The 11,285-nt window shown below is 37.7% G+C and overlaps 1 protein-coding gene across 3 annotated transcripts in view; it reads left to right on the forward strand.

Annotated features, from left to right (window-relative positions):
• The window catches only part of STRN3 (striatin 3), a 103,659-nt gene extending 93,546 nt beyond the window's left edge, over window positions 1–10,113 (forward strand). For all 3 annotated transcript variants that reach the window (XM_053594905.1, XM_053594906.1, XM_053594907.1), the window contains 3 exons: window positions 1,845–1,952; window positions 8,222–8,308; window positions 8,392–10,113. In XM_053594905.1, coding sequence (XP_053450880.1) covers window positions 1,845–1,952; window positions 8,222–8,308; window positions 8,392–8,561 — 365 coding nt within the window. In that variant the 3' untranslated portion in view covers window positions 8,562–10,113. The remainder of the gene's footprint in view (window positions 1–1,844; window positions 1,953–8,221; window positions 8,309–8,391) is intronic.
• The last annotated feature ends 1,172 nt before the right edge of the window (window positions 10,114–11,285 follow it).

Here is an 11,285-nt window from a genome sequence, read left to right on the forward strand (position 1 = left end):
TTATCAGAAGTAAATATTGTCTGTTTGCTTATCTTTTTGTGATTTTTTTATTTTTATTTTTTCTTTCTGAGACAGAGTCTCAGTCTGTCACCCCGGGTAGAGTACAGTGGCATCATCATAGTTCACTGCAACCTCCAACTCCTGGGCTCAAGTGATCTTCCTGCCTCAGCCTCCCTAGTAGCTGAGGCTACAGGTGGTGCCACCACACCCCGCTAGTTTTTTCTATTTTTAGTAGAGGACACTAGGATTATAAGTGTGAGCCACCATACACAGCCATGGTGTTTTCAGTCTTGTTCAATGCCTGAGTCCATTAATTCATTCACTGTTGAAGAATGGTTTTCTAATTCTGTCATTCCTTCATTTGTATTTCTATATAAAAGAACATGTTCTCATCAGTAATTTTGTTACCTTGACGTAACAAACATTAGTTTGTGAAGGAAAAGCAAGATAAATGATTGACTTTTTTCCTCCTTTACTTACCACTTTCCAAAATAATGAAGTGATTCACTAGTATCTTTCAAAGGTAACTGGTAAATATTTTGAGTGTTTTTGGTATGATCATAATCTCTCATGGATATAAATGTATTTCAGTCCATTATAGGTATTTATCTTTATTTCTATTCAGATTGTCTCATTTTGGTCAGTGGAGCTTATTTAGGTTGGCTCCGAGTTCTTTGGACATGACCGTGGTAGTGGTTGATAGCTTTCACTCTTTCTGGTATGACAAGATGTTTTGGGTTCATCTCATTCATTTTGAAACCAGCCACTTTTCTAAGGAATTGTGGTATGGAAAATGGCATTAGCCACTACAGTCTGGAAGCTAGGCTATTGGGTTGCTCCTCATGGTCTCCATGGCTCCTGGATTGTTCACTGTTTTCAATGACAGAGCCAGGAAACTTTTACTTTTTTTTAAAGTAAAATATTTCAAATGCAGATTTATCTTGGTTCTACAAAAAAAATTGTCTCTCCTTTGATTTATCCTTCAGTACACACAAAGTCATCTCAGTAATAAAACACCAGTAAAAGTTGAATTCCTGATAATGATTTTGTACTTAGGGCATATTCCACTAGGATATACAATCCTAATTACTATGCTTTAATGTCACTGGGAACAGTTTATTTCTTTGTGTTTATATCACTAGTTGGATATAGAGTTAAGTTTAATTTTACTTTTGATTTTTAGTGATTTCTTTTTAAAAACTAGGATATACAATCCTAATTGCTATGCTTTAATGTCACTGGGAACAGTTTATTCTTTGTGTTTATATCACTAGTTGGATATAGAGTTAAGTTTAATTTTACTTTTGATTTTTAGTGATTTCTTTTTAAAAAATAATTAGCTTGTAATTATATAAAATATAATGGTGCCATGGTCAAATCTCAAACCAAACTTCTTTTTATTTTTCGAGATAAAGTCTCACTTGGTCACTCTTGGTACAAGAGTACCATAGCATCTTAGCTCACAGCAACCTCAAACTCCTGGGTTTAGGCGATTCTCTTGCCTCAGCCTCCTGAATATCTGGGACTACAGGCGCCTGCCATAATGCCCGGGTATTTTTTTGTTGCAGTTTGTCCAGGGCTGGATTTGAACCCGCCACCCTCGGTATATGGGGCCAGCGCCCTACCCACTGATCCATAGGTGCCACCCTAGAAGTAATAATTATTTTGAGTCCTTTAAAATTGTAAACTATATATATTAACAGTCTGCTTTCAAACTTCTTGTTTTATGCAAAAGCTTATAGTTTTTAATGATTCTTATTTTTTAGCAAGACTTTAAAAAGATCATCATCTAATTTCTAGTTGAACATTTGAATTCTAATGTATTATCTGTCTTTATTTTTCAGGATTACAGTCCGGTACTCACATTAATAGAGTAGTAAGTCATCCCACACTTCCTGTTACAATAACTGCTCATGAAGATAGACACATCAAATTTTTTGATAATAAAACGGGTAAGCATATTATCTTATATTTAATAATACTGTAAATTTAATATCAAATGCTATTCTTTTATATAGTTAAGTTTGGGGGTGTGAAATTGGTAAGTTAAACCATTTTAACTCTGACTTTTGCTTTTCTTTTCTTAATGTAGCTTTCTTACAATGCATGTTAAGTTTTATCCTTGCCTACCTATTATAAATTACTTCATTTGGAATTTTTCCTTCAAAAATTATGTTATGACTAAGTAAAACAGAAGAGATCTCTTTCTGATGTTTGGCATTTCACATATTTTCTTAAAACTGCCTCTCAGTGTATTATCAGATGATGGTATAGTTTACATTGTTTCTTGTTCTAAGGAAACACGCCAGTTGTATTGAAGTCAAATCAAATTTTAATGTAGCCGTAGGTACATTTTATTTTGTTGTTGCTTTTCAGTGTCCTTCTCTTTTATCTGTCATTACATAGAATACTACATAAAATATTGCTTGCTCCCTTTCAGAAACAGTCTGGCTCCTAGAAAGGCTACTTTGAGGAGAAGCTAAAACTGTCAGGGTATTGAAGCATTGAAGGGCTTCTAAATAGGAGACTTACAATTTATTTATTTATTTATTTATTTTGAGACAGAGTTTCACTTTGTCACTCTGGGTAGAGTGCCATGGCATCATACCTCACAGCAACTCAAACTCTTGGGCTCAAGCTATTCTCTTGCCTCAGCCTCCCACATAGCTGGACTGTAGGTGCCTGCCACAACACCCGTCTATTTTCAGAGGCAGGCTCTCACTCTAGCTCAGGCTGGTCTCAAACTCGTGAGCTCATGTGATCCACCTGCCTCAGCCTTCTAGAGTGGAGACTTCAATTTTAATCACAGCATGATTATTTGGCAACAAATTACCAAGTAAGAGAGCAAACCAGAATTAAAGGTTTCTCTTAGAAGGTTATCTAGGATATGGCAATAAGTTTTCATTTTTAGAATCTTACATTAAGATGCTTTTGTTTAAATAACATCTTCATAGATAGATTCCTTTTAACTCAGCAGCACAAGTTGGCACAGAATAACTATTCACAGGTCTCCCTATTGCACAGGAAGTGAGATTTACATTCATGTGGATGTTCTCAACATGTTATCAAATCAGTCCTTTGAACCATTTTATGAAGCCTAAATGTCTTCCTCTGCTGCAAGAACAGAGAGGTAATTTCCTTTGTGTTTTTAAAAAGATTCTTTTGGCTGGGCACAGTGGCTCAGGCCTATAATCCTAGCACTTGGGAGGCCAAGGCGGGCAGATTACCTGAGCTCACTGGTGTGAGATCTCTTCTCTAAAAAAAATAGCCAGTGGTTGTGGCGGACACCTGTAGTCCTAGCTACATGGGAGGGTGAGGCAAGAGAATTGCTTGAGCCCAAGAGTTTGAGTTTGCTGTGAGCTATGACACTAAGGCACTCTACCCAAAGCAACAAAGTGTGACTCTGTCTCAAAAAAAAAAAAAAACCTAAATAAATAGAAAGATTCTTTTTATTAATTGTTGAAGATGTACATTTGTAAGAAGAGAGAGGTTAAGGAATTTTAGTAACTGAATTAAAAACAAAAGGTAAGGCTCAGTGGCTCACGCTTTATCTGTAGTCCTAGCATACTGGGAAGCTGAGGTAGGTAGATTGCTTGAGCGCAGGAATTCAAGACCAGCCTGAATAAGAGCATGATCCTGTCTCTACTAAAAATAGAAAAATCAGGCATGTGTAGGCATGCACTTGTTGATTCAGCAGTTTGGGAGGCTGAGGCAGGAGGATCCCTGGAATTTGAGGTTGCAGTGAGCTATGATGACACCACTTTACTCTGGGGTGACAGAGCAAAACTCTGTTTTGCGGAGTGTGGGGAGCTAAAGGCGAGTCTGCAAAACTATTTTACTAGCAGATATCAAGAAAGTTGTCAGTACAATTTTGCTCAATAATAGAAATAAGGAGCCTATAGTTCTTCTAAATTCTGTCAGTTCTTTCTTTAACTAGTCTGGTTCATTTAGCGTAAAAATCATTTAGAAACTGTACGCTCTAAACAATGAGAAAAATTCTTTCTAAATTGACCTACACACACACACACACACCCCTTACTGGGTTAAAGTGTGAATTGTCTTCAGATATAGTATTCTCAAAGAAATCCTTCTTTAAAAATTGGTAACTCAGGCAGCGCCTGTGGCTCAGTGAGTAGGGCGCCGGCCCCATATGCCGAGGGTGGCGGGTTCAAACCTGGCCCCGGCCAAACTGCAACAAAAAAATAGCCGGGCGTTGTGGCGGGCACCTGTAGTCCCAGCTGCTCGGGAGGCTGAGGCAAGAGAATTGTGTAAGCCTGAGAATTAGAGGTTGCTGTGAGCCGTTTGACGCCACAGCACTCTACCGGAGGGCGGTACAGCGAGACTCTGTCTCTACAAAAAAAAAAAAAATTGGTAACTCAGGCTCAGCGCCTATAGCTCAGTGGTTAGGGCACCAGCCACATGCACCAGTGCTGGTGGGTTCGAACCCCACCCGGGCCTGCTAACCAACAATGACAACAACAACAACAAAAATACCCAAGCGTTGTGGCAGGCATCTGTAAGTCCCAGCTACTTGGGAGGCTGAGACAGGAGAATAACTTAAGCACAAGAGATTGAGGTTGCTGTGAGTTGTGACGCCATGGCATTCTACTAAGGGCAGCATAGTGAGATTCTGTCTCAAAAAAAATTGGGAATTCATTTAAATGTGGTAAACTAGACTACCCCATAACTGGTGCTGCTGGTTAGCTGAATTATTAATAGAATATTATTTTATAAAATGAGTAGTAAATTTATTGGATTTTTCTGTCTGAAACATGGAAGGTACTGTGAATGGATTCAGTAAATACGTGTACATCTTTAAATATGTAAATCATTTTATTAACAAAAATATTTCTAGCATCTTATATTCTATACTATACTGGATACTATCGTGTGTTAAGATGTGGTTCCTGCTTTCTTTGGGCTTATTATTGTTTATGCATAATAGGAGATGTGCAGATAGGTGTGTGTATTTGTAAATGTGTGTATTATGTGTACAAAAGATGAGCCCTGCTAGACAGAGCAGTCTTTAGAGTATGGGGATTTGAGCTTTGCTTTAAGGAATGGTTGAAAAAGAAGGTAGTAGGAAATTCCAGATAAGAGGATATTTTGAGTAGAGGCACGGTGGTAGGCTTATAGGCAAAGCCAAAAATAAGTTTGGGGAAGGAAATTAGAATTAAGAAGGACTTTTTTTTTTTTTTGTAGAGACAGAGTCTCACTTTACTGCCCTCGGTAGAGTGCTGTGGCGTCACACGGCTCACAGCAATCTCAGCTCTTGGGCTTATGTGATTCTCTTGCCTCAGCCTCCCGAGCAGCTGGGACTACAGGCACCCGCCACAATGCCCGGCTATTTTTTTGTTGTTGCAGTTTGGCTGGGGCTGGGTTTGAAACCACTACCCTCGGCATATGGGGCCGGCGCCCTACTCACTGAGCCACAGGCGCCGCCAAAGAAGGACTTTAAGAGTCTAAAAGTCGAGCATATTGGGTCTGTGCTTATGCTGTTCAACAAAAAAATAGTTGAACAGGGGTTTGCAAATTGGTTTATAAAGATTAATCAAGTCATACTTTGCACTGTACAGTAGATCTTTGACTTTAAGTGGCTTAAAATTTTCAATGTCTACCCCTATATTCTAGAGAGATCTTCAGGGCCTGTTTTTAAAATTTTTAGTAGAGGCACAAATTTGAGTTGCTTATACTGTTTCTGAAAGACTTACATAGTGAGTGATTTGATTCTAAGAGAAGGTATTGAATAAGTTAGGCATGTATAGGTGTGAAAGTCCCTGAATCAGTCATGGACAATGCTTTCAGCAGAACTTACTGAGTATCTACCCTATACTTGGCACAGTTTTTGGTGCTTGGTGAACAAAAACAAAATGTCCTGTCTTCTTGGAGCTTACAGACTAGTGGTATTATTGCCCACTCTGTGTGAGACATTGTTCTTTTTTGTTTATATATATTAACTCATTAGCTCTTTTACTCTATAAGGCAGATAATAGTACTGTACTCCCTATTGTTCCCATTTTACACATGAAGTTAAAAACTTAAATTCTTTAAGTGAATTGTACAGTGTTACACAACAGATAAAATATAAATGTCTTAACACAATAACTAAGAAAATGCCAGAAAGGCTATGTTAACCAGTGTGATGAAAATGTGTCAAACAGTCTATAAAACCAGTGTATGGTGCCCCATAATCACATTAATGTACACAGCTATGATTTAATAATAAAAAAAAAAAAGTTGCTGATTTGGGATTCAAACTCAGTTTGCTTGCATAGTTCACTTTTGTTTTTAACATCAGTCTTTATTTATCCTCTTCATTTCATAGAGGCCCACATTATTGATGGGCCAGTAAAAGGACTGACGGTTCAGGGAGAGGAGATGGAACGACTACACGTGACCATTATTTCCTTAGTTATAGGAAGAAAGATTTCCTTTATGGGGTAGATGGTAGCAGTGTCATGGAGCCAAAATGAAATTGTTTAAATGTGAAAAGCTGCAGGTAAATGTTGGTGAAGGAGGGGTACTAATTACAGGGAGGATCAGAAGCTTTGTAATTTATGTGATCAACCATGGAAGGCCCAGCTTGTACATCTCCATTTGTACATCACCCAACTTGGTCCAGCACTGTACATCTCTATTTGTGGTCCATCTGAAGGGACTACTCATGTTTTGAAGTAATTTTGTGACTGGAGAAGAAGGGTTGGCTCTGAATTAACTTAAGATACCAGTGTGAAAGTCAGTTTAGTGCACAGGCAAGGAGAACTGGTATTAAACTTGGAAAATTGGCTTGGCACCTATAGCTCAGTGGCTAGGGTGCCAGCCACATACAGCAGAACTGGTGGGTTTGAATCTAGCATGGGCATGCCAAACAACAGTGACAACTATAAAAAAAAAAAAAAAAAAAAAAACAGCTGGGCACTGTGGCGGTCGTCTGTAGTCCCAGCTACTTGGGAGGCTGAGGCAAGAGAATCATTTAAGCCCAAGAGTTTGAAGTTGCTATGAGCTCTGACACCACAACACTCTACCAAAGGTGACCAAGTGAGACTCTGTATCAAAAACAAACAAAAAATACATTGCAGGATGCCCTTGCCCCAAAGTATAAAATTTAACTTGCTGTTAAATTCCATTTACTTGCAAAGTCTTCAGTGAAAATATTCATTAAATTCATTGTCCAAGAGTAGCGTTTTTGTTTATATCTGGGGATATAAACAGAGAGTAATTTGTTTGATATACTTCCACCCCCTCTCTTTTTCTTGTTTTAAATACTTCAACATTTCGAAGGATAAATGAAATTGATACTAGAACCTTTAATCTTAAGGTCTCTTAATGAGAATCTTATTTTCATTTTAATTACAGTTTTTTTTTTTTGAGACAGAGCCTCAAGCTGTCGCCCTGGGTAGAGTGCTATGCCATCACAGCTCACAGCAACCTCCAACTCCTAGGCTTTAGCGATTCTCTTGCCTCATCTCCCAAGTAGCTGGGACTACAGGTGCCCTCCACAACGCCCAACTATTTTTTGTTTGCAGTTGTCCTTGTTATTTGGCAGGCCTGGGCTGGATTTGAACCTGCCATTTCTGGTGTATGTGGCTGGTGCCTTAGCTGCTTGAGCTACAGGTGCTGAGCCCATTTTAATTACAGTTTATATGATGTTAAGCTTTTGATGCAACCCACTGTCATTATGTTCTACATTGTCTATCAGATATTCTCTAATTCACACGGATGTCATTTTTAATACTAAATTACCTGGGAAAATTCTGCATTAGGATTAAAATTCTCTTAAAAATACTACTCCTGTGGACACATCTTGAAAACATATTAAGAGAAAGAAGCCAGGCAGAAAAGTCACATACTGTATGTATGAGTCCATTTATTTGAAGCATCCAGAATAAGCATCCAATCGATAGACAGAACAGATTGCTGGTTTGCCAGGGGCTTGGGTAAGGGGACAAATGAGGAGTGACTGCTTAATGGATGTTAAGTTTTACTTTTGGAGCAATGAAAATGTGCTGTACTAGGTAGTGGTGATGGTTGCACAACAGTTTGAATGTTCTAAAGCCTGATTATACACTCTGAAAATGGTAAATTTTATGTTGTGTCTACTTTACCACAGTAAAAAATATTGCTATGGTGATTGTCTATTTTATGTTGATACTGTATTGTAGTTTCTCATTCCAGGTTAGTATTTGTGGAAGCTTACTCTTCTTTGTTATGTTTTATTTAGGTAAAATGATCCATTCTATGGTAGCTCATTTGGATGCTGTTACAAGTCTAGCAGTAGATCCTAACGGAATTTATTTGATGTCTGGAAGTAAGTCTGAACTTCCTATACTTCCCACAAGCTTTATACAAGATTTGTTAACTCGGTAACAAGCTTTGTTTGTTCTTTTACAGGCCATGACTGTTCCATCAGATTGTGGAATTTAGACAGCAAGACATGTGTGCAAGAAATAACAGCTCATAGGAAGAAATTGGATGAATCAATTTATGATGTTGCTTTCCATCCATCAAAAGCATATATAGCCAGTGCAGGAGCTGATGCCCTTGCCAAAGTATTTGTATGAATCAACAAAAACTTTCATCATAACAAAAGGTTTTCTTGGACAGAAAGAGGGTTTGCATCACTGCCATCAAAAAGGTTACTGCTATGACACTACATGTGGTCTGCCTGGTGAAAGCTGTTCGGGGCAGGCATAAATTGGTGGAAAGCGCATCTTAATGTCAGGCTCATTAACTCAACTGTAATTACTGTATTTTGTGGGACAAAAAGGACTCCAGTATTTGTGGCCTGTACTGGATATGAACTGAGCGTATGTCTGTTTTGTAGGTGTCTTTAAGCCAATGTGGAGTCTGATCTTACAAAAGACTTTTTTTTGGACTCTGTGTGCTGCCTTAGGGTTAGGAATGTGGTGCTCTTGTGGGGGGAAGTGAGCTCCAAGACTAGCTTTTTTTCATCTCTTAGTGATCTTCTGTTTATCAGTTGAATGCCACAGATTCCCTTTTAAACTTATTTTGCTTTAAAAAAAAGAAAAAAGAAAATTTAACTTAAAATATTTTAGCATTAGTTGCACAAAATGTTTGGATAAAATTCTAGTTTTTATAAGTCTTTTTATATATTTAGCCTGTCACAACAGTGCTCAAGATTGTATTGAAGTTTTTCTGCATTATACAACCCTAAACACAGAGATCTCACTTGACCCACTGCCCTGTAACCACTTTCTTTCCTTCTTTTGCCTAATACAGCTCAGCTAAGTCCTTCCATAAAGACGCTAAATAACCTTCATCAGCACATAAAGGTCTTCATAAACCAAGGACTATTAAGTGTATTAAAATGAAACAGTGGGGTTTAGTACTCCAAATGAACTAAAAAAAAACTAATCTTGACATCCTATCACTATGTGATATTTTGTACATCTTACTGTATTTACAAGTTTATTTATCAAGGATTACCCATCTTGCTAATGGCCTATTATTTATTTTCACTTTTTGTTGGTCTTTATATCCTTTTATTAATGTGCTAAAGGAGCCTGTATATCTATTTTGGAACTCTTTGAATAGTCTAAAATAGACTAAAAATGGAATATTTTATAGTTTTAAGTTACAAACCAAGATGGTTCCCCCAAGATACATATCTTGGTTTACCATGATTCCAAATAAAACTAACTTGTTTAAAAATATTTGGGGTAAAATTTTATTTACATTACAAATAGGATACAAAAAATAGTTGAATCAGGATACAGAAATCTGCTGTTTGGATTAGTTATCCCTGGTTTATTTTTTTAGATGTGCTTAATTTTATGGTGTAACTGAAGATTTTGTTTGTGTAATGCATGAGTAAGACAATAAATATTTTTTCTAGTCTTCCAAAAAACTTTTCTGATCAGTTTGCGAGTTTTGATGAGTTTCGTAAGGTTTTTGTTTTACAAACTATGAATCAGCAAATTTTTAAGACTGACCACATAGCAAACGTACAGCTGTTAAAAAATAATGTATATAAAATGCATATAATAAATATTAAATTGTGTACCTGTATGTTACTGTTGGCTACATCATTTTGTGTTGAATAATAAAGTGCAATACTTTATTCTCCATAATTAAACTAGGAAATGGAGATGATTTAATGAGTCTTTCATTTTTATGCCTTTTTTTTTTTTTCAATTAAAGTGACTTTTATTCCACCTAGAGTGCAGGTGGGGTGAGATTCCTGACTAGAGAGAAATCCACTTCATGCTTCATTTTTAAACTTTCCATTGCTTACTGATAATTGGAGTAGGCTTAGAACAATAACCCTTCCTCAATGCCTTCCTTATTATTTCACCCCATTGAGGGATTTAAAAAAAAACTGTTAAGGGGCTGGGTGCAGTGGCTCATCTCTATAATCCTTGCATTCTGGGAGGGTGAGGTGGGAAGATCCATGTCAGCTTGAGAGTTTGAGACCAGCCCCATCTCTACTAAAACAGGTAAATTAACTGGGCATGGTGGGGCACGCTCCTATATCCCAGTTACAGGGGAGGCTGAGGCAGGAGGATTGCTTGAACCCAGGAGTTTGAGGTTGCTGTGAGCTAGGCTAATACCATGACAGTCTAGTCTGGGCAGCAGAGTGAAACTCTGTCTCCAAGAAAAAAACAATTAGGCAATTCAAAAATAACCAAAAAAGAGAGATCTATACTTTTAAATAATTTAATTAGACATCTCTTACTAAATCCAAATTTCACTTAATTAGTATTGTTCCTGTCTAACCGTATCTGTTTCCACAAAAATTAACAAGAAATAAACTGCACTGAATATTAGTTAAAAGTTTTCCCTATAAATGATGTTAAATGTTGATATCTTAAAACTTTTTTTTTTTTAACAAGGTAATATCCTCTTGCTTTCACAAGAATTGTAAATGAAAAAGGGAACACTAGAAACACATTTTTTTGTTTTGAGACAAGAGTCTCAATATGTTACCCTCGGTAGAGTGCAGTGGCATCACAGCTCACAGCAACCTCAAACTCTTGAGCTTAAGCGATTCTCTTGCCTCAGCCTCCCAAGGAGCTGGGAGTAACCTCCCAAGTAGCTGACTATAGGCACCTGCCACAATGCCTGGCTATTTTTTGTCGCAGTTGTTGTTTAGCTGGCCAGAGCTAAACACCAGAGCTAACCCTCCAGCCTCAGTGTATGTGGCTGGTGCCTTAACCACTGTGCTATGGGCCCCAAGCCTTGAGAAATTTTATTTTCTACCATAAAAATCCAAGTGGCGGGCGGCGCCTGTGGGTCAGTGAGTAGGGCGCCGGCGCCATATACCA

Source organism: Nycticebus coucang, chromosome 6, assembly GCF_027406575.1.
Source record: "Nycticebus coucang isolate mNycCou1 chromosome 6, mNycCou1.pri, whole genome shotgun sequence".
In the NCBI taxonomy this organism is placed as follows: domain Eukaryota; kingdom Metazoa; phylum Chordata; class Mammalia; order Primates; family Lorisidae; genus Nycticebus; species Nycticebus coucang.